General features: G+C 45.2%; 1 protein-coding gene across 1 annotated transcript in view; it reads left to right on the top strand.

The window, feature by feature from the left end:
- The window catches only part of DZIP1L (DAZ interacting zinc finger protein 1 like), a 42,978-nt gene that overhangs the window by 372 nt on the left and 19,000 nt on the right, over nt 1-23,606 (top strand). Inside the window, exons 2-10 of the mRNA XM_074964152.1 lie at nt 8,072-8,650; nt 10,445-10,529; nt 11,913-12,037; nt 14,269-14,430; nt 15,163-15,300; nt 17,093-17,155; nt 19,242-19,382; nt 20,667-20,697; nt 22,318-22,368. Of these exons, the coding sequence (XP_074820253.1) occupies nt 8,135-8,650; nt 10,445-10,529; nt 11,913-12,037; nt 14,269-14,430; nt 15,163-15,300; nt 17,093-17,155; nt 19,242-19,382; nt 20,667-20,697; nt 22,318-22,368 (1,312 nt within the window). The 5' untranslated portion in view covers nt 8,072-8,134. The remainder of the gene's footprint in view (nt 1-8,071; nt 8,651-10,444; nt 10,530-11,912; nt 12,038-14,268; nt 14,431-15,162; nt 15,301-17,092; nt 17,156-19,241; nt 19,383-20,666; nt 20,698-22,317; nt 22,369-23,606) is intronic.

Raw genomic sequence — 23,606 nt, 5'->3', positions numbered from 1 at the left:
TGCTGTGTCATGTCTCTAGCAGGCTACCGAGCACGGGTACATCCCACTCCACCTCCACTTGGCTGTGTGCTAGGTTTGCAGAGGGTGGGGATTTTTTACAACCAGCCCGTGAGGCCTGGGATCTGCACACGGAATCCCTGGCTTGCTTCAGCAGTTAGAGGGTGTTTCTGTTGCATCCATGCAGGAGAAAGAGAGTTTTGTGTGGCTTCCCCAGGAAGGGAGGTCTGGAGCAAGTATACCCTGCCAAGAAAGGAGGGGACGGCACTCTGCTGTCACTCACTCCGGGTCTGGGGGAGGGCTGTTAGCCTGCTAAGCAGTTTCTGAACCAGGGCCCAAATCCTGAAGTCTATAATCTGGTTCTGAAGCCAGTGGGATATTTGCCTGTATGAGGTGGGGTCACCACCTTTGAAATGCAAAAAACACAGCACCCTCCAAAGCAAGCCCACTGCAACCCCAACCCCCAAGCCAACTCCACAACACCGCCCCCCCCAACAGCCATTTATAGTATCTAGAGATAGAACACATATAGATAAGACTGATAATATGGCAGGTTTCCTCACTCTCCTGTGACTCAAACCCTCTTACACACACACAGTGCGCTTGTGTGTTGGTGGGCGGACAGCTGCTCTCTTTTCAAGAGTTTTGATCTGTTATCACTTAAACCGTGGAAGTGGGAACACTGCAGCATCTCTAGCTGGACACAGACACTTTTATGTATCCCAGTGTATTGGCAGAATAATGAAAATCTTTAGACCCACGTAAAAAAACCCGAGCAGATTAAATTATTTTTCTGGCAACTGGCAAATCTATTTTAAAAAATGGCCAGGCTGGTCAAATACTGTTCAGGTGGTAGCCCTAGAGTGACGGTTGAGAATTGAGGGCCACCCTATGCTGTTCCGCTGTAATACAGCTGCCAGCATTTGGGAACTTTTTTCCAAGGGACAAATTTCCAAATAAGCAGGGTGGGAGTGGGGGGGCGGGGGAGAAGCTGCTGGCTCCTCTTGTGTGAATGGGGTGCTTTAGTCTTCCCCACAGCTCGAGTGCTTTTCAGAAGGGAAAAAAAGGCCAACAAAATAACCAGAATGTCCCTAGAATGCTCAGATAGCAGGGGGGACGATGGGGGGTGGGAATGGGAATGGAGAGGTAGGAAACAATGTTGGTGGAAGATTCGATAATACTTAACACTGATTTACACCCTTTGCATGTTCAAAGTGCTTTACAGACCTTAACTAAATAATCTTTGGATTGTATATTCCCTAGCGCAGGGACTGTCTTTTACTTGTGGGTTTGTAAAGCACCTAGCACTGTGGGCTCCTAGGTGCTTTGATAATACAAATAAGTAAGAGGAGGGGGAAGGCCCTCAGCCCCTCCAATAACCTGCCCCTAGTTTTCTAATCGTTAAAACAAACCGTCAAACATCACATCACAATATACAATGCAAATAGTGTTAAATCAGAGCCTAATAAGTTCTCAAGCAGCATTTTTCTTCCTTTACCTTCCTGTATATTTTGATTATTATCTATGGAAATATTTTTGTTGCTTTGTGTGTGTACAGTGAAATCAACATTTGCCGACATTTACCGATAAAAATCTAATCCTTCCAAACCTAGTTGTAGACTTACAGTTAGCCTCTTTTCAGAATAATACACTGGAGAGGCTGCATTTATCAGCTACTTCATCTCTCACAATGATTAGGTGGGGAGTGGTTTCTCAAAGTACACAAGGAAACTCCTCATTCAATTTCTGAAAGTTGTGGCCTTTTCTTAGCCTCATTTTGTACTAATCTATGACCAGTTTTTTCCTTGGAATTTGAGGATGAACTCAAAACATTAACCCCAACTTAATGCTATGGAAGCCAAAACGATCAATGCTTTTGGGGGGTTCAGATTTACACAATGGAGAGTTAATACCACTGTGCTGAGTTAGTTGTACAGCACTCTGACATGCTTGGACACAGCTGAGGAAAAACAGTGAAGTCCTGGCTCCATTATAGTCCATGGTCCTTCATTGGGGAAGGATTTCACACAGAGATCCTCAGCTGGTGCAAATCACCACAGTGCCCTGAAAATCAAGGGAGTTGTGCTGATTTATACCAGCTGAGGATCTGGCCCAGATCTGGTGGCCTCAGTGCCTGCCCCAGCAGCTGGAGTGGCTCTCCTTGCGTGAGGACAGCCCTGCAGTGCCTTGTCCCTTCTGCCATTTAGAGTCCTCACCTGGGGTTGGGGGTTGGGCCATCAGTGGGCTCCCTTGGCTCAGTCTGATACCATGGGAAATAGAATTTGACCGTACAAAACAAAGCCACCCACCAACGTCCTTCCATGCAGTGCAGTTTATCAATGAGCCTGCGGAAAACTACGGCAAAGGCAAACAGTTCACCGTCACCCCAACACACACTTACGGTAAGCAACAGCATGCTTAGAGCTGTATTGCCAGGCACCAAGTTCATGATGAAAATCAGGTTAAACACCATTCCCTAGGAGGGCGAGGAGACCATGAATATTAATGAGATTGCACAACAACACCTGCCTCCAGTGTCATAGAGCAGCTCGTTAGTGGATTCTAATTAGTGCTCTGACAATACACAGGAAGTGTACCAGGGTTGAGGCAACCTGGAGACATTCAGACTGTGTTGCTGGCTACAAAGTTGGATGGGGAGCCAAATTTATTGAATTTGGATTCAGCCCTAGATGCCTCTTTTTGTCTGTGTTACAGAGATGGGCGGGCTTCCAGAGGAGTTGGGGGAGACATTCTCCTTAGCTATATGTGCTGAGCTAAACAACTGGGTCCCTCCAGTCATGTAATGGCAGAGGAAGTCCTGGAACTGAGGCAAACTGAATTTATAGGGCCAGATCGTCAGCTGATGTAAATCAGCGCCACTCCCTCAATGCAAAAAGAGATTGTTGTGTCTTTTGCATTTTACACAACAGAAATACTACATAGAAACAACAAAGGCATGGTGGGCTTCAAATAACTCTACTGACCAATTACACACAATACACAAGATCTAGTTACACATTACACACAAAAACCTATGTTAAAAATACTATTTAGGTTGCAAAGTTGAACATGCAAAAGTCAGGAAATGCCAGCATTAATGTTGTCTGTGTCTGTATTCGTATATGATCATGTGATTAAAGACCATGCCATAGTGCTCAAGAAGAGCTAAATGAAGATTGTAAAGACAACCTCAATTCTGGCAATTCTTAGCTTTTGAGTGCTTGCCTTTGAAAACTCAGTAATGTTCTTTTCATGTTGGGTTTGTGTGTGGAATTTCCCAGGTTTTTTAAAAAGCAAACGGCAAAACAGAAATTCTGGACGGTTAGAGATAAGCACCCAGGTCTTTTCTCCTTTTTCCCTACCTCTCTTGTCCCACCCCAGGTTTGGGAAGATTTCATATTCCATGGGCTGGTTTCCCTCATGGAAGAGAATACCCCTGTTGTCCCCTTTGACTGCAATGGGAGGAACTTAGGATTTCTCATACAAAACCAGTCCATCGATCAATCTAGTGTGAGACCCTGCCTTCAGGAGTGGCTAAGGCAGCACATGATGCTTCAGAAGAAGGCAAAAGCTCCCATAAGGAGCCAGCTGTACACTACTATATATCTTTTGACCCATACAGTGATCAGTTTATGCCCTGAAGTGACTGATTCCCCATCTCCTCACCCAGCAGGACTATACTCTCTCTCATTCACGCTCTCTAAAATACTATAAATATATGTAATATACTAGAACATTGTGTTCTCTATAATTCTGTATTTCTGCAGCAGCCCTGCAGTTACTTTTGCTATATATAAACAGTACAGCGCGCTTTCGACACTGTTATTACCTAGGTAACCATAACAACAGGAGCTGATAACCCAAGGCTAGAAGTGATCCCTGCAGGTTTCCATTTCACAGAGCGCTGCTCAGCATTCTAGTCCCCAGATCATATTGAATATCACATTGGATGACAGTCCCACTCTCAGGGGTCCCCTTTGTTTGTCACAGCAACAGTGAAATAGACGTTTCACTGCAGGACACAGAAAACTGACAGGAGTTGGCAGAGTTAATCTCAGCTTGCGTGCATCTGGCTGCGATTAACTGTTATGAGCCAGGGCTGGGGTTTGTGCCTGTTTTTTCACAGCACCTGGCACACTGGAGTTCTGATCTCAACTGGGGCCTCTAGATACTACCACAGTGCAAATCCTAAATAAACAATGAATAGCAATCATTACTTCTGCAGGCAAGAAATATGGTGCATCCGGGTATTAGTCATGGTAGCCTTACCATTAGGGTTGCCAACTTTCTAATTGCAAAAAGCCGAACACCCTTGCCCTGCCCCTTCCCCAAGGCCCTACCCTGCCCTGCCCTTTCTCTGAGGCCCCCCTCCCTCTGTCGCTTGCTCTCCCCCATCCTCACTCACTTTCACTGGGCTGGGGCAGGGCATTGGGGGTGGGAGCGGGTGAGGGCTCCAGCTGGGGGTGCGGGCTCTCGGGTGGGGCTGGGGATGAAGGGTTTGAGGTGCAGGAGGGGGCTCTGGGCTGCGGCCAAGGGATTTGGAGTACAGGAGCACGCTCAGAGCTGGGGCAAGGGGTTGGGGTGTGGACTCTGGGAGGGAGTTAGAATGTGGGAGGGGTTCTGACCTGGGGCAGGGGGTTCAGGGTGCAGGCTCTGGCTGGGCAGCGCTTATCTCAGGTGGCTCCCAGTCGGCGGTGCAGCAGGCTAAGGCAGGCCCCTGCCTGCTCTGGCTCCGCACTGTTCCTGGAAGCGCCTGGCATGTCCAGCCCTTTGGTGGAGGCGTGGCCAGTCGGCTCTGCGCAATGCATGCTGCCTGTACCCGCTGCCCCTGCAGCTCCCACTGGCCACTGTTCCTGGCCAATGGGAACTGCAGAGTTGGCGCTGGGGGCAGAGGCAGCACGCAGAGCCCCCCGATCACCCCTGCGCCTAGGAGGCAGACATGCTGTCCACTTCTGGGAGCTGCACAGAGCCGGGGCAGGCACAGAGCCAGCCTTAACCCCGGGCCCCTGCCAACTGGACTTTTAATGGCCCGGTCAGCAGTGCTTTCCCAGAGCTGCCAGGGTTCCTTTTTGACTGGGCGTTGCGGTCGAAAACCAGATGCCTGGCAACCCTATTTGCCATCTCTATCCCAATGAGTGATAAAGTCAGGTCGTGCAGGATGGGCTTTTAAAGGGTTTTTATTCACTTCCAAAAAATCTATGAAGCAGGAAACAAGCCTATCCCATTTTTTGGTCAAAAAATTCAATTGTAGACAGAAGTATGTTGCCCAGGTGCACACTGTCCCTCTTGGAGAACTACTGGGGAGATACAACTGTGACAAATGCCCGCAGGTAGCTGATTTGCAAATTCACCATTTCCTGTGTTCCTTGGATGCAGGACAAGTGTTTCAGTGTGAGTCACAGCCAGCCCAATTCTCCTCCTGTTGACACCATTGCAAATGAGGGGCAACTCCATTGAAGTTCACGTGGTTTCTCCTGTGTTAAATAGGTGTTGGTGAGATCAGGCTCAGGCTCAGGCCCAGGACATGCACACCTAAGATAGATAGATTAGGCTTTGGGTGGTTCTGGGTGGGGGGAACTCTGGCCGAGTTCTCTCAGCCGGGCTGTTTGTGACTCTCCCTCTCCTTGTTGCCATGTGTCACTCCATTTTACCCCCTTGGGCACAACTCAGGAGAAACATATGGGACGGATCCTCCCCTGGTGTAAATCCTCACCTTTGAAGTTGATGAACCTATGTTGAGTTACACCAACTGAGGATGTGGTCCATGAGTCTCTATTTAAGTGTGCTACAGCCTGTGAACAAGTGCTGCCTTATCTTCCTTTGGGAGTTCAGCCTGGACAGAAGCTCAGAAAAATCTGATAGAGCTCTGCATTCATGAAATGTACCCAGATCTGCATAAATTCTCACTCCATTTCCTGGCCCTGTTAATGACTTGCTTCAGACACACACACCCTGCACCCTCAAACAATTTCAGACAATGAACGCATGTTTATTTTAACCGCCTAGAGATCTCAGGCTGATGGCAGTATAAGTCTACAATAGCCTGCCCTTAGGCATCTTGTTACTATTGCACATGACACACCTAGTAACACACTGTTGCTCTACACAACTCTTTGTTGTCAGTCTTCTTGGTGTTCAGAGTTGATCTGAAAATATGGTATGTAACATTTTATAAATGGCAATTTTTCTAAATAACTTCTCTGTAGGAATAGAACAGCAGGTATCCCATCCCATTCAGGATGATTGAAAACACTGAGAGCAGAATTTTAGAATCCTGTAACTGATGTCCTGATTTTAACAGTTAAATACTTGTTACATTTTACAGTTTGTGGATATTAACCCCCAACAGAATTTCCAGCTACCAAGGCTAATGAGAAAGATTCCTTGAAACTATGTATAGAGGTTTACAGATTTTTAAAATATCTTTTAAGCCTGGTTATCTAGCTGCTTTAATATGTAGGTCTATATTTTAGGACACAAAATGACCAAACACTGTGTCATGGAATAACTTAGATTTAAGTCAAAGCTAGGTCACACAAAAAAGTGGTTTTGGCCTGTGGATGGCACAAATAAAAAATGCTGCAATACAGGCAATGTATCTGGTTAACACGTGGTGTTTGAAAGCACTCAGAACTGTGTGCTACCGTGAAGAACTGTGTGTGTGTATATGTGTGTGAGAGAGAGAGACAGAACATTTAAACAGTTGTAACTCAAAAAGGATGGGTTTCTTTTTAAAGTTTCCACTTTAAAGTATTAAAAGCTGAAAAGTATGGTTCAGCATAGTTACCATCTGTTGATTTTCCACATATCTGGTGATTGCTTGGTCTTCAATATATCAGTAGCTGACATGTATTTCCCTGCAGAATTTAACAAAATCTACTGATATCATTTCCTCACAGAGAATCATTTTCTAATAGTCTCTTCTTTTTACACAGGCTATTCTTTATATGGGTATGTGCGTCTTTATGCATGTGTACATGTGTATGTATACAGTGTAGTTATAGCAGTGGCTGTAGCTCTGTGGTTCTCAAACGAGGGCCACCACTTGTTCAGGGAAAGCCCCTGGCAGGCCAGGCCGGTTTGTTTACCTGCCGCGTCCGCAGGTTCGGCCGATCGCGGCTCCCACTGGCTGCGGTTCGCCGCTCCAGGCCAATGGGAGCTACAGGAAGGGCGGCCAGTACGTCCCTTGGCCCGCGCTGCTTCCCACAGCCCTGGTTGGCCTGGAGAAGCGAACCGCGGCCAGTGGGAGCCATGATCGGCCGAACCTGCAGACGCGGCAGGTGAACAAACCGGCCCGGCCTGCCAGGGGCTTTCCCTGAACAAGCAGCGGCCCTAGTTTGAGAACCACTGAGCTACAGCCATGTGTTATTGGGATTCATACACAGTGGGTGCATGCATATGTTTTAGGTGTGTATCCAGCCTTTAAGTATAGGTGTGCTGTATAGAGGTGTTTGTATGAACATTAGATATGTATTTGTACAATGTAGGTATGTGTATGCGTACCATTGTGAGTGCTTAGGCCACTATATTAAAAAGTGACTTTCTGAAATTGGCTCCTAAATACACATTTAGGCACCTGAATAAGTTCTCTGATTTTCAAAAGGGTTGAGCACAGCAGTTTGCACTGACTTTGTATAGGCATACATGTATATGCAAAAACTATAGGTACATGTATACGGGTGAGTTCTATACAGAGTTGGTAAAAATGTATTTTAATTACCAAAAAAAATTGAAGAAAATTTTCCTCAAAATAATTTGATTTTCATTAAAAATAAATAAAATAAATAAAAACGAACTATTGGAGGGGCTGGTTGTTTTGGGTTTTTTTTGACAAAAATCCAAAATATTCCAACAAAAGCAGAAACTTTCTTGCGAAAATTCAAAAAGCCATTTTTTTGTTTTGAAAAATGTTTTGACAAAATGTTGCGGCCAGCCCTAGGATCACAGAGATTTGAATGTATGCAGATGAAAGGTAGCTTTGTGTATGCACACAGTAGATGTGCATGCTCAGTGCAGATCTGTGTGTGTGAAAAACAATAAATGTACTTACCAGCCTTTTTTCCTTATTTTCCAGCCTTTCTCCCAAAATACATACTACCCATTGCATTGGCCTGTCTTCAAAACTAAGTGGCTGGGTATGCCAGGGCACACCGCTTCCATGAGCTACCCAACTAGTGGCGTTGTCTTTGGGAACATGCTAACCAGCCCAGGTGGAATTCCCGCCTTCAAATTCCAGTCCCGTCGAGACAGCGTTGACTGGAGGCGGTTCAGTGCCATAGATGTAGAGCGGGTGGCTCGGGAGCTGGACGTGACCACGCTCCAGGAGAACATTGTCAGCGTCACCTTCTGTAACCTGGACTCGGAGAAGTGTCCACACTGCCAGCAGCCCATAGACCCGGTTCTCTTAAAGGTCCTTAAGATGGCACAGCTGACCATCGAGTACCTGCTGCACTCACAGGAGTACCTGACTGCCAGCCTGGCGCTGCAGGAGGAGCAGCTGCAAGCTACCCTGGAGGAGCTGAAGCGCACCAAGCAGGAGCTGGACAAGCAGGCGGAGGAGTTGAAGGGAGTGAAGGAGGAGAGCCGGAGGCGGAAGAAGATGATTGCCACCCAACAGCTCCTCTTGCAGGCTGGGACCAATAACTACCACAAGGTGAGCTCTGGGGCAGAGAACAAAAATAACCTCCCAGCCTTGATTTTCCTGGAGGTATGAGAGGAAGGAGCCTTTTCATCACTGTCCTCAGCGGCAATGGCAATTCAGTCCCCAGCAGCACTAGGTAAGCGTGACCTAGACCAGGCGCTAGACAGAAAACTTCCCTGTTCAGCCCTGATCCAGCCAATCTGAACTGGAACCTTGTGAAGAGTTCCATTGACTACCGCTCTTCTTCCAGGTAAGTGTGTGCTTAAGTGCTTGGCTGGATCATGGCCCTGGTGGCTCAGGCACTCACCCAGGATGTGGGAGACCCTGATCAAGTCCCCCCTCTGCCTACTGAGGAGAAGGGATTTGACCAGGGATCTCCCACGTCTCAGGTGAGCTCCCTGAACCACTGGGCTATGGGACATTCTGAGGTGGGTCTCCCTCAGTCTCTCCTGTTGAAGCCATTCTTCTTTCATCAAATGTCAGTTGGGCCAGAGCCAGTGAGAATCACTCTCTAGCCCAGCGGTTGGAGCAGTCCCCTAAGAGGTGGCAGATGCCTGGTCAAACCCCTTCTCCCCCCAGGCAGCTGAGCTGGGATCTCCCACATCTGGGGGGAGGGCTCTAACTACTGGGCTAAAAAATGTAAGGGAGGAGATCCTCCTCCTTCCCTCTCCCCCCAGGCTGTTTTGTGTGGAGTGAGGGAGGTACCTAAGATGCCCAGCTCCAGGCAAGGGGCCTCCCTGCAGCCCAGACTTAGGTGCCTAACTCCAGGAGGGGGCATGGCTTAGGGCACACCCCTTTCCTTAGCATCTCCCATTGGCTATCTTAGACAGCTCCCTGCCTAGCGTGCTGGCTTTGTGGATCCCATTCTTAGGTGCCTCTCTCTCCCCATGCCTTGTGTAAGGAGCTTAGGTGCCTCACTCAGGCTCTGTGGATCCCAGTGTGTTCCTGTGATTTGCTAGGCACCTAAAAGTTAGGGGTTGCAATGCCGAAGGCCCTTTGTGGATCCAAGCTGAGGTCCTCAGATTCTACGGTCCTGGGTGCCATATAAATACCTATGATAGATATATGACAGGAAATCTAGGATCACTCTTTCTTTGGAAACCGGTAGCACATTTCTTTCCTCCAGTCTTATTGTACCTACCCAGTGGTACAATTATTAATTATTAAAAACCAGTGATTGCCAAAAAATCACCACATTGGTCAGCCAATTCCCTTACTTGGGAATGTCCTACAAGCCATCGAATTTATATTCATCTATTCCAAACCGTCTCTTAGCTGCAGCTCTTCCTTCTTTATTAATGGCTCCAGCTTCACTTCCATCTTTTTCAAGTTGAAGACCAATTTTTTTTTAATTGCAGTACTTCAGCCATTTTTGAATCATTAATTCATCCTCCTCCTCGTTTGTTAATGAGCCTTCTTTCTCCCTAGTATTTCTTTCCTCCTGAATATCTTTATAAAAGCCCTTCTTTTTGTCCTTCATCACCCTGTGGCTAGTATTGACTTGTTTTGGTCATCTCTTGCCCAAAGTTTTCCCTGCAAGCCTGAGCGGTCTCTGAATCGTCTTCTTGGATTGTCTCTTCTTCTCCATCCCTACGAGAGGTTCTCTTTTGGCCTCAGAGTAAAGATACTCCTGATAATCGTGCTGTGATAAGGTTCTGACACAGGTCCCAAGTACGTTGGGAACTCTGCTTTCAACTAACAGAATGAAGTCTTTTTGTTTGGGGTGGGATGATAGGATGGGATGGGGAGAGCGTGGCACTCTGGTAATCTGACCCCTTTCACTCATTCGCTTTTTCTAATGCCCAGTGTCAGCTGTGTGACAAGGCCTTCATGAACTACTCCTACCTCCAAGCCCACGTTCAGCGTCGACACACTGAGGCCAGCGAAGCTGGTGAGTATGGGGCTGAGCTTTTCTCCTTTGGCTTCTTTTTGGAAGGGTTTTAGGCCTCCTAGCCGCAGGGGATGACAAGCCTTGGAGAGGAGCGACATGGACATGCATCACACTTTATTGTTTTTAAGACTGGCTTTTTCTGAAATACTTTTGTTCTAAGTATATCATACTTTCCTTTAAGGAAGCTGCTGGGTCACTAATTTCCTCTGTCAAGGCCCTGATGGGAGCAGCACTGCAGGGTCTGAGTCCAAGTCCAAGCTGCTACGGTGATCGCAGTGCATTGTCACCCAGCATCCAGTCTGAGAGTGGGAAAAATGTATCTTCTCACCCCTCAAAAGAGGTGACAGACCCAGGGCTGGGACTTAGAGTGGGTGCTGGCAGAGAGACCAGGGGCTGTGTGAGGTACAGTGAGTCCAATAACTATGATACTCAGCATCTCTGAAAATCAATTTAGGTTCATAGAAATAGATCTACATGACTAACCTTAGGCGCCCATCTGCACTGCTGAAGATCCCAAATCAGTAATGAAGCATTTGCGTCTAAAATGAGAAACAACACATTTGAAAACATATAGATTCTCCTTTATTCAAAAAAAAAAGGAAAGTCAGGGGGGCCTAGTGCCTAGAGCAATGGACTGGAACTCAGGAGATCTCGATTCTAAGCCTGGTGCTGCCACTGGCCTGCTGGGTGACGCTGGGCAAGTCACTTCCCCTTCTGTGCCTCAGTTTCCCCATCTGTAAAATAGAGATGATGCTACTGATCTCCTTTGTAAAGCACTTTGCTATCTATGGATCTATTTAGTCACTTATCAAGACCAGAATTCCGATGCTTCAACTTGGCAGATAAGATAATTCAGAACTGGAGCCACACAGACACCATAGTCACCTGTTCCACTACCCACAAACAGGTTGCCTGGAGGAAAAAATCACAACGTTGGGTACAAAAAATGCAAGCTGAGCCCAACTCAAGGAGGGCTCTGCAGCTGCTGTGATATGCATTCTGTCCAGCAGAGGGCAGTGGTGTTATACATATATCTTCATGTGTCCCATCCTTAAGTCATTTGCCCAAGTATCTTATTTTAAAATGGCAACAGCTGTTCAAAAAAACCTGCAGTGAAAAGCAAAAAATGGCTTGGCATTTTTAATTTTGTTACAAATTTGAACATGTGCCACGTTTTGCAAATATTTTTCGCGGAAAATTGAGCCCCTTTTCTGGGGCAAATGACTCAAGGGCTGATCCTGAAGCTTTAAAGTCAACGAGAGTCTTGCCTCCGGCTTTAATGAAAGCAGGATCAGGTCCTAAACATCCCAGATAAGTCACAGCAGAAGCTTCTGGCAATTCAGGCCGTCACTTATGGTTCCTCGGTTTGAATGGCCTTCACAGAGAGACAGAAGAAGAAGCAGGTGGAGCAAATGGAGGACGAGATTCAAGAACTAAGAATGAAGCTGAAAGAGACCCATATGCAGCTGGAAATTGAGAGAGAGGCTGAGACTCAGTGCAGGGTTCAGGTATGAAAACAAGTGTATTTCCAAGGATTTGGGGGGGAAACGGGGGGGGGGGAGGGAGGAAGGGGAACATTTATTTTATTTTGACCTGAAACAAAATGAAAAACTCAGCGAACATTTTCCAACATCAAGGAAAATTCTAATTTCTTTTGAAATTTTTCACAGAAAATCTGCAATGAAAGGCAAAACTGCTTGACAGTAACAAAATTTTGGATATGTCCTAAAAGTAACATTCCTTTAAAAACAAACAAACTTTCAAACTTTCTAGGCCTAGTCTACGCTAGAAAAGGTTTGCTGGTGTCACTATACAGGTATATACAATCAGTGCTATACCAGCAAACCCTCCTACTGTAGATGCACCTATTACCGCCAAAGAGTGCTTTTGCTGGTATCGCTTATACTAGTCCCCGAAACTGAATAAGCCATGCTGACAAATGGCCCTTTTGCTAGTATAACTACAACTATACTAGGGCTTTTGCCACTATCAAAATGTCATAAAGTGATAGCCCTGACTCACATTATTATACCAACAAACGTTTCCACCGTAGACCTGACTTTAGCCCAAAGCCGGCTCTACACATGTTTTTTGAAGTGGTGTAACTAAGGGTATGTCTACACTGCAATCACAGGGTGTGGCTGCAGCCGGTTTTAGACATATCTGAGCTAGTTCTCATCTAGCTAGCTAGAGTACCAGAGCAGTGACGCTGTGGCAACCTGGGCTGTACAAGCCCACTTGGAATTCTGGGTAATTCACACTGTTCTCATAAACAAACTAGGGAAATGCAACCTAGATGGAGCTACTGTATGGTGGGTGCATAACTGGTTGGAAAACCATTCTCAGAGAGTAGTTATCAGTCGTTCAAAGTCAATCAGGAAAGGCATAACAAGTGGGATCCTGCAGGGATCAGTTCTGGGTCCCGTTCTGTTCAATATCTTAATCAATGATTTAGATAATGGCACAGAGAGTACACTTATAAAGTTTGTGGACGATACCAAGCTGGAAGGAGTTGCAAGTGCTTTGGAGGATAGGATTAAAATTCAATATGATCTGGACAAACTGGAGAAATGAAGTAAACAAGATGAAATTCAATAAGGACAAATGCAAAGTACTCCACTTAGGACGGAACAATCAGTTGAACATATACAAAACGAAATGACTGCCTAGGAAGCCGTATTGCGGAAAGGGATCTGGGGGTCACAGTGGATCACAAGTTAAATATGAGTCAACAGTATAATACTGTTGCAAAAAACCCAAACATCATTCTGGGATGTATTAGCAGGAGTGTTGTAAGCAAGATATGAGAAGTAATTCTTCCACTCTACTTCATGCTGATTAGGCCTCAGCTGGAGTATTGTGTCCAGTTCTGGGCGCTACATTTCAGGAAAGATGTGGACAGATAGGAGGAAGTCCAGAGAAGAGCCACGAAAACTATTAAGGTCTAGAAAACATGACCTATGAGAAAAGATTGAAAAAATTGGCTTTGTTTAGTCTGGAGAAAACTGATAGGGGACATAACAGTTTTTAAGTACATAAAAGGTTGTTGCAAGGAGGAAGGAGAAAAATTGTTCTCCTTAACTACTGAGGACTGGACAAGAAGCAATGGGCTTAAATTGCAGCAAGGGTGATTTCGGTTGGACATGAGGAGAAACTTCCGAACTGTCAGGGTGATTAAGCACTGGAATAAATTGCCTATGGAGGCTGTGGAATCTTCGTCATTTGAGATTTTTAAGAGCAGGTTAGACAAACACCTGTCAGGAGTGGTCTAGATAATACGTAGTTCTGCCCTGTGTGCAGGGGAGTGGTTTAGATGACCTCTCGAGGTCCCTTCCAGTCCTACACTCCTTCGATTCTATAATTACATACTCTTGTCAATTGGGGTGGTGATTTTATATTGAAATAGTTATACTGGTAGAAGCGCTAGTATGGCTGTAGTTATACTGCTATAACTATGCCTGATACCAGGATACCTAATAGGAATAAGCACCTTTATACCAATATAACTGCGTCCACGCTTGAGTGGGGAGGTGCCACTTTAGTTATACCGATATTGTTAAATCAAAACAAAATTTGGGTGCAGATACAACCTAAGCTCAGAGAAGCTGACTGATCTGTGAAGTCAGATTGTCAGAGCTTATTTCACTGGGGGGGGGGGCAGAAGATGGGGGGGTCTGAATCATTAGAAAGCCTCTGTTTTCCTCTCAGCTCCAGCTTGGAGTTTATGTTTCCTTGGCAGGAAGCAGAGATAGTTCGCCAGAGAGAAGAGGAGGGAAGAAGGGGATTTGAGAGATGGAAAGAGGAGGAGAGGACAAAGTTTCAGGAGGAAATGGATGGCCTGCGGCAGTTGTTCCTAACAGAATGCAAGGACATTGCCAGCAAGAACTCTGCCTTGGAAGGGGTGAGTGAAATGTGAGGGTTAATGTTCTTCTGTTGAAACAGATGCTCAGCTTTCCCCCTGGCATGTGTGTTGGCTCAATAAGTCCCATTGCTTTTTCTCTCTAATGCCGTCAGATCAGAACAAAATATCAAAGGTTGGCAAGGATGTTTTTCATCCACAGGCTCGTAAGTGTAGCTCCCCTTTATACCAATGCGGAAAGTGAAGGAGTGTCACACAAGGAAATGTCAGTGAAACTAGGAAGCAAACAAACTGGTTTAAAATAGTGCTGGGAACCCAAACGAATCACAGCACAGAAATGAGACCTCAAGGGGTGCTGAACAAGCTCAGTGGAGTCAGTGGGATTTCAGAGCTCGGTGACTTGTGTATTCCAGCCCTGCAGTAGCCCTGGCATTTTAATATGCCCCATTGTACCCCAGTTTGGCAACACATGGGTCTCTCTCAGAATGGGGGGAAATATTGACCTGTTCAAGGAAACTCCCTACCACACCCCGCCATGTCATGTACAATATCAAGCCAGGATTGCCTGTGTCTAGTTCAGTTGCATTGTTATTTTTATGGTAAGTCTCACCTAAAGGAAAACAATATTCTAAGGTCAAACACTCCCATCTGACAGGCAATGCAGCATTTTGATAAGTGAGTCGCAGGTATCAGTGCTCGAATCACTTCCCCATAAGGTAGCATTGCTAGCTGGTATCTGACATAAGCAGAAATATCTCCTTCCATCCTCTCCAGAAACTGCAGGAGCTGCAGGCCAAAAACCTGGTGGCATCCAATCTGGGGGTCCTGCGGGATGAGGACTCTGATGACAAGCAGCAGTGGGCACTGACTCAGAGAGAGCTCCAGGGCATGAGGGAGAAGATCGAATTACAGGTGAGGAAGTGCCTCCAGCTGCAGCAGCCCATTTGGTTCTGATCAGTTTCCCATCAGCCAGCTGTGGTGAACCTCTCCCACGACTGCGCAATATAGCACAGGGCAAGGGAAAGCCAGTAATGTCCCTTGCATGGAACTTCATGGCACACTAGGGCTCACATTCAGGATAGTACTGGGCATATGCTTAATATTTAGCATGTTCGTAATCCCAGGTGCTTTTCTGAATCGTAGCCTGCGTGTGTTTTCCAACATGCACAGCTCTGCAGAAAGGTTATGAGCCCTCATGCTCTAGTACATAACTGACCTCTAATTCATGGGGGCAAGAAACTTTCCTTGGTGGCAGTTTAAGTCATAACCATCCCTTGCAGGGTGAATCAACTTGGTGACAGGTATTGGAGTAGATAGAGCCCTAATCTGATCCGATCTGGCAGTTCCTTTTTGCCTATGAGGTGAAATTTTAAGACGTAGTTCTTGCTCTCTACCCACGGTACATGCACAGTGGAATGGTCCATTCTTTCTGCAGATGAAATTCCACTGGACAAAGGCTCCATCTGTTCAAAGTGAGGATTTGGACTATCTGACCAAACAAGCTCTCTGAGTAAATGGACCCATTGCTCTCTTTTCTGCTCGATGTTTGTGTGCTATGGCAAGGTTAACCTTGGTAGAAGACAGCTTGAGCAGACATTCCCAAGAGGCAAAAGCCATAGGCATGCATTGCATGGTTGACCATGCTTTTTATTTTAGACACAGTCATGGGCCAGCTGAAATATAGAACCTTCACTCTCCAGCCTCCTGTCCCCTCTGCTAAGTTATGGGGTTGTTCACTAGCCTTCCAGTTAGTGAAGCTGTAAATAGAGTGGGCTGCCAGTCGCTCCCAACAGCTATTACAATATATTTGACTACAATTGTTTGACTACACGCGTGGCTCATTCTTTAAAATGTTCAAGAGACCAAATAACCAAATTTATTGTCTAAAGACAAAGTAGTAGAATACGAAAATGAGAAATACATGCCATTCTTCCAGGGAGCAAATTCTCACAGCAGATTCACCTTACACAGAAGGTGTGCTTCCCCAATGCCTCCCTAAATTAGCCATCTCTTATAGCGTGGCTGTTCACACGTTACAAAGCACTATTCACATCACTTAAAGTTTAACTAGCCAGCATTGTCTTTGGTGCCTCACTGTACTTTTCCATCTGTCATTTGACTATTACATTCCAAATGTTAAGGGGCAGGAAGATACTCCCTACTACAATGCATTCATACATCTTACATTATTTTCTTGTACCTTTGTTTCATAACACTCGTCCAGCTAACTTTTGACAGTTTTTAAATTTCCTTAAGACAAGTACTGAACTATATTTGTCCCAGGGCATCATGGGATATATGACTTAGGATAAGTGAGCAAGAATAAGCATAGTACAATTTAACAATCTATACCCTGCACATAATACTATTAATGTGGTGTATGGGTGAGTGTGTAAAAAATAACCTATATACGTTGACTAACAAATAATGGCAGATTACAAGAGCACAAGAATACTGGCCTCTATGCCAGAGTGGGGTTGGAGGAAGAGCCCTATACCAGGTTTAAGGCTGCCCTGAAACAGGCTTATGAGGTCCAAAGGTCAAGCCAGAGAAAGCTAGTTTGCTTGGAGAATGGAAACATTGGGAGGTGCTCCTCTGCACCAACCTTAACCTCTGAAACTTTGGATAACAGTAATGGTGAATAATGGCACACTCGTGGCAAACTGAATGAGAAGAAAAAACAAAGGTATTTTTGATTTGTCAGAAAACAGAATGGAAGAAGAAGCTGAAGGAGCTTCAGAAGGAGCACCAGGTGGAAAAGGAAGAGGTAAATACCAGATGGAAGCTAAAAGTGATGACTCAGAGTTCTCCCATGGGTAGCACATCAGTCATGAGCTCCTGAGGCACACAGTAAGATCCTGCTTGCACCACCTGGACTCACATCTCACAGACACATTTGCAGAAGGTTTTTTTCTGCCTCAGTTTGAAACATCTGCAATATTAGACCACATCAGCTGCACAGAGCTCCCTCAGCAGAATTCGGCCCATCCACTAGAAACAAGGAAGGTAGCCCGGCAATGTAGTGCAAAGGTTGAATAGTAACTATTTTTCTTTGCCATGGGATGTTGTGAAGGCCAAAAGTGTAAGTGGGCTCAACAAAGAATTAGATTAGTTCATGGAGTGGACAGTCAATGGCTGTTAGCCAAGATGGCTAGTATGCTCCATATGTCCCTAAAATCTCCAACCCGCAGAAACTGGGATTGGATGATGGGATGGATCACTCAAAATTGCCCTCTTCTGTTCACTCCCTCTGAATCATCAGGCACTGGCCAGTTGGAAGACACAATACTGGTCTAGACGGGCCATTGGTCAGACCCAGTATGGCTGTTCTTATGGTCTTTTTCAATAGTAGCTTTCTTACAAAATAGCTCAAGGGTTTTACAGTGAGGGGTTGCAGTAGGGTTGCCAACATCCTCTTATTACAAGGGACTTCCCTTATTTTTTCATCTCTGTGCAACATGATTGGGAATTACTGAGTACTGCAAAAAGCTGCAAGAAATAGCCCTGGTGCATGTAGGTGATTACTTAATAAATAAAATAATAGTCATAATATCAGGAGGAGGATGGTGGGCGGGGGTACTAAGAAAACCATCCCTTATTTTTGAAATACAATGTTGGCACCCCTACAATAGAGAAGAAACACTTTACAGAGCCGGTCATGGACTGATTAGGGTAAACAAAAATGTAACTTGAAATATAAGAGCCCAATGTGACTCTAATTAAAGTCAAATAATCTTTGGCTTAAAGGGATAACCACTGGGCTGGGAGCCAGATGACCACAAGTTCAAGTCCTACTTCGCGGGGATAGCTCAATGGTTTGAGCATTGGCCTGCTAAACCCAGGCTTGTGAGTTCAATCCTTGAGGGGGCCATTTAGGGATATGGGGCAAAAATCTGTTGGGTGATTTAATTGGGGATTGGTCTTGCTTTAAGCAGGGTGTTGGACTAGATGATCTCCTGAGGTCCTGTCTAACCCTGATATTCTATGATTCAATGGGAAGATTCCCACAGTGCCATCAGTTGTCACAGTGGCTTTATGACACAGCCATGTGTGCTTCCACAAGTGGAAAGTGACCATCCGCTGCCATTTCACAGGGGACGTTGAGCACCATCAGACAGCAGCAGCTGTGGGTCACTTGTTACTAGAGCTGGTTGGAAAATAGAATTTCCATTTTGTGGGAAATTCTGACACTTTTGAAATTTCTTGTGAAATGAAAATTTGTGACCATTGAAATGTTTCATTTCAATAATATTGAAACATGATAAAATATTAACTAATACAGATTCAACTTTAATATAATTGAAACAAAAATCAAAATGATACGTATTAATTTCAATGATATATTTAATACTATTGATACATATATGTTAATTTTAAAGTAATATAGACAAATTGAATCAAAATTGTAAAGTCAAATCTATAGTGTAGTTAATATTTTATATCATTATGTTTCAATAATATAGTGAAATATTTTACCTTATGGAAACATCATCAAATGAAACAAAAAAGTCAAATGATTAGTTATGAAATTTTCCCATAAAAAACTTAGTCAAAATGACTCTTTCCCATTAAATGTTTTGATTTCAATGAAGCTACATTTTCCGTTTCTTCTCTCTCTACTTAGTCTTGATTTGAATCTATGATCAAGCAGGAAAAGAGAGCAGCAGAAGTTTATAAATATGCCACTGGATCTCAATGCAAAATAAAATCTCAAGGCAAAGTGAAAATCCAGGAGCTGCCCCACTTAACCTTGGCCAGGAGAGCAATCTGAGCTAACAGGCAAAATGGTATTTTCACCATATTTTATACTCGTCACATCCAGGTCTCATAATTACCTTCCTTGTCTCTCTCAGTTGAAGAGTGAAAATGAGAGACTCCGGGCCTCCCTGTCTCAGGAACAACGGATAGCTGCTGACCGCTTCCAACAGCAAATGGGCTCGCTCAATGCTCGGCTCAAAGAGCAGACCAAGGTTATCAGGTTGCAGGAGAAAACAGTAAGCTTGCCATGTTCTTGTGGGCCTGTGAACACAACATGGCTCTCTGTCCCACTCCAGAGGCTAATCCACACCTAGTTTACGAGTCTGCCACAGCCTTTGAGCTACAGAAGATGGCATCTTCAGCTCAGGCAGTAACAGTTATTTGCTTTAGAGTGCATCTGAAGTATGATTTTTAAGCCACTCACTTCTCCTCAGTAAGGACCATTTACCTGAGGTATTTCAGCTTCCTACACAAACTGCTGAAGTACTAGAGCTATCCAAAAATGAGTGGAGGATTTTCATATACAATGGGGAAAATGTTGGGGTTTTTTACTCAGTCTCAAAAATTACTGGTTTTGAGGGGGAGGAGGGGAAGGGCAAACAGTTATAAGGAGGCGAGAAGGGTCCTTCAAGGCCTCCAACTGTAACTGGTGCTGGTACTTGAGCTAAAATATAATGATGGTACAATTAAAGATGTAAGCCCTGATTCAGCAAAGCACTTAAGTACGTTCTTAACTTTAAGCACATGCTTAAATGTTTTACTAACTCAGGATGGATTTAAGCAGGAGCCTGTGCTAAAATGCTTTGTCAAATCAGGGTCTCAGGCCTGGGCTACACTTCACTTTAGGTCAGCCTAGCTATGCCACTCAGGGGTGTGAAAAATTCACATCCCTGAGCTCTGTGGCTAAGCTAACCTAACCCCTGGTATAGATGTGCCTCAATTGATGGAAGAATTGTTTTGCTGACCTAGCTACCACTGCTTGGGGAGATGGATTTACTGCGTGGACAGAAAAACCCCTTACGTAGATGTAGGAAGCATCTGCCCTATGATGCTACATTGGCATTGTAATGCCTGTAGTGTAGAAATGGCCTAAGTCCCACAAAATCACAAACACCCGCCATTATCACATACATATGGGAACGAGCAGGCACAAGCCATGTGCAGAATAATAACGGGACAACATTTTGTATTGCAGCTTGGAGATTATTTTATTCTTTTCTCGACCTTTGACTGAGACAGCGTTACATATAATTATATATAATAAATAAAGGTTTTCTTTTTGTCTGCTGGCAAAGCATCCATCTAGGAACCATCTGGTGTATAATTCCAGCAAAAATGTCTCCCTTGCATGCATGATGAACTCAGCTTATGCTTTGGCCTTACATCGAATTATTTTGTGCACCCTTTCATGTTGTGCCCAAATGTGAAAACTCCAGTTAGAGATAAAAAAGTTACTAGACTTTGCAGACAAAAGAAACCAGTCTTTGAATGGTGGATAATGATAGATAATTTCTTTGCAGATCAAGATACTGTCTGCAAGCAAAGCTGAAGGTAACGTTCTGTCTTTTGGGTTAATGAGAGTGAGAACTGATAAGATTTCCATAGCTGTGACTGCACCACCCCGCTGCATGTACAACTTCATCTCTCTCTTGACAGCCTTTACAGCATACTTGCTGGTTCAGGCAAGCAAGCAAGGAAAATATCTGATTAGCATCTAAAGTTTTCTGACCCTCATGTCTAAGGGCTGGTCTACACCATCGCTCAAGTTGATGTAACTTACATAGCTCAGAGGTGTAAAAAAGACACTTGAGCAATGCAAGTTACAGCGACCTAAGCGCTGTCCACACTTGTGCTATGTCAGTGGGAGATGCTCTCCCACCGACATACCTTCCGCCTCTCACAGAAGTGGAGTAATTATGTTGACATAAGAGCGCCCTCCTGTCAGCATACAGCATCTTTACCAGATGTGCTACAGCAATGCAGCTATGCCAGTGTAGCGCGGTGGTGTAGACTTGCCCCTAGGGATTCAGATATAAATCAAGATCTGGCAAGAAAAGTAAGAGCCCCTCCCAAATGATTCTTTGTTCCAGTAAATCAGTTGCACAAGAATAAGGAATTGTTCCATCTCAGATTTTCTCATTGAGATCGAGGTTTCCCACAATGCCAGTGCCGGGGCAAAGCAAGGACTTCCCTTCAGATGCTGTGGCTACTAAGCTGCAGAGAGCCCTGAAGTGTCAGAAACCAATCTTGGCAGCAAAGAGATTTTAGATATTCCTGCCATCACTGTAACAGTCCCCTCCCCACTAGGCACTCTCTTGGGGCCTGGCTTGGTATTGCAGCTCTCACACTGGGCCAGCACCCCCTGCCGACCATCACTCCAGTGCTGTGGTGGCTTGTTGGATAACTTGGCTTGTTGGATAACTTGGCAGTTGAGTTGGGTCAGGATTTTAAGGCCTCCCCTTCCAGAGTCACAACTGGCCCAACTAAAAGGTCCAAAATGTCCATAACAGAAACAAAAAAAATCCTTCCACCTTCTCTGGGGCTTCTTCTTGACTCAATCTGCTGCTCCCTTGCTGGGCTCAGCTACCCTTGTAAAGGGTTTATGCCGGTGAGGGAACCCAGCCCCACGCTCAACTCTGGGTTCTATCAACTCTGGGTTGGATCCTCTACCTGTATTGCAGTTTTCCCAGGACCACTTCGTGTCTTGAAGGTCTCCCAGTCTGTTCTGCATTTAGTCAGTTTCCCCCTGCCTGGAGAGCAGTCTTTTCTGCTTGCTTATGACCCTGCTGGAGCCATCTCAGTCCTGTCCCTCCAGCTCTTCCCCTAACCAGACCCTGTCAGCACTTAACCCTGGCTCCTTTTATTCAGTAATCACCTAATTCCTCTCAGATGGGACCCATCCTGTAATTGGGGCTGGCTTAGGCCCAGGCTCTGCACGCACCTATTACGAATACAAAGTTACACTCAAACGAATGGGGCAGACTTTCTCGCCTCCTCACATCCTACAAGGTCCTAAGAGTCTGTTGAGTTGCTAGCTTTGAAGACCACTGTTTTCATAGCGTTCATCAGAGGAGTGAGTCTTCCTTTTCTGAGGAGAAGGTCCCTTCCAGTGGGATATGTAACCAATCGTGCGTAGGTCTGTGAGTCATCAAGGATTTCTCTTCTCTGCAGTGACCCAGGAAACATTCAGGGTACCAGATCTAGAGGAGTCTTCTGAAGAAGGTATCTATCAAATAAATGAAAGTCCTTCTCTCCTGGTGTCATGCAGGTGTTGGACTTTAGACATTGATGAGGGTGTGCAAAAAGGAGGAATTTCGGGACAAAACAGGCTTTGGGTGAGGTACTCTGTCCCCGATGTTTTCTCCCTAAGTTTGAGCAGAGCACGGTCACTTGATTACAACAGCATCACAGCAAGCAGACTTCTGCATGCTTCTTGTGATTAGACGTTTTCAACAAGGATGCCCTTCTTGCACTCAGGCCCACACTGTCTCCCTGTAAGAAAGAACCTGACTGTACCTCGGCTCTAACAGCACCCTGAGGGTAACGCCACCCTGATGTTAGCACTCTACTCCTCCCTCAGAAGAGTAGTGCTGTCTGCAGGAGCAATCCCTGAGCTCTGCGGAGAGTTTAAGTGGAAGGGAAAGCCAAGAATCACTTACCAACCCAGCCTGATGGAGCCATGTACTGTGAGCTGGTCAAAAATGGGGAGAAGTTTTTGACAAAAGAAAATAATCACTCCACATTTTCATTTAATTTATTCCCACAAAAAAAAATTTTGCTGAAAAATTGAAAAAAACTACCAAACAAAAAATCAGCTGAAAACCAAACTATTTCAATTTGGAAATACTGCTGTGGTGCCTCGTGGGAGTTGTAGTTTGGGTGCCTCATGCTCCCGTTCTTCTCTATAGCCCATGCTTCTGAGTTGGACTACATCTCCCAGGATGCACCATGGAATCTTCTCTTGCAGAGGGAGGTGGAACATCAGGGAATCCCAAGAGGAGACCATGGTGCATCATGGGATATGTAGTCTGATGAGTTTTTAGCAAAGCATTTCAGTTTTGGGGGATTCGGTTTTTGACAAAAAAATCAAATAATTTCAGAGAAAGTAGAAACTTCATGAAAAATTTTGTTTAGATGAAAATCCAATTTTCCATCAAAATCCATTTAGATGGAAAATTTGCAACCAGCCTGAGAAACGTAGTGTGAACGTGTGGCAACACAATAACTGCACATCTGAGCACCTGATTCTCCCAGTGAAACCTGGAATGGGACCCACCTTACTCATTAAAGTGGTATAATCTGCTTTCCAACAGCAGAGTCAGGGATGTGGTCTGGGGTGGGTCAGCTTATAGAATCATAGAAAATCAGGGTTGGAAGGGACCTCAGGAGGTCATCTAGTCCAACCCCCCGCTCAAAGCAGGACCAATCCCCAACTAAATCATCCCAGCCAGGGCTTTGTC

The sequence above is a fragment of the Natator depressus genome, chromosome 9, assembly GCF_965152275.1.
Source record: "Natator depressus isolate rNatDep1 chromosome 9, rNatDep2.hap1, whole genome shotgun sequence".
Classification (NCBI taxonomy): Eukaryota; Metazoa; Chordata; order Testudines; family Cheloniidae; genus Natator; species Natator depressus.
The sequence above is the reverse complement of the archived record's forward strand: the minus strand, read 5'-3'. Positions and strand labels throughout refer to the sequence as shown.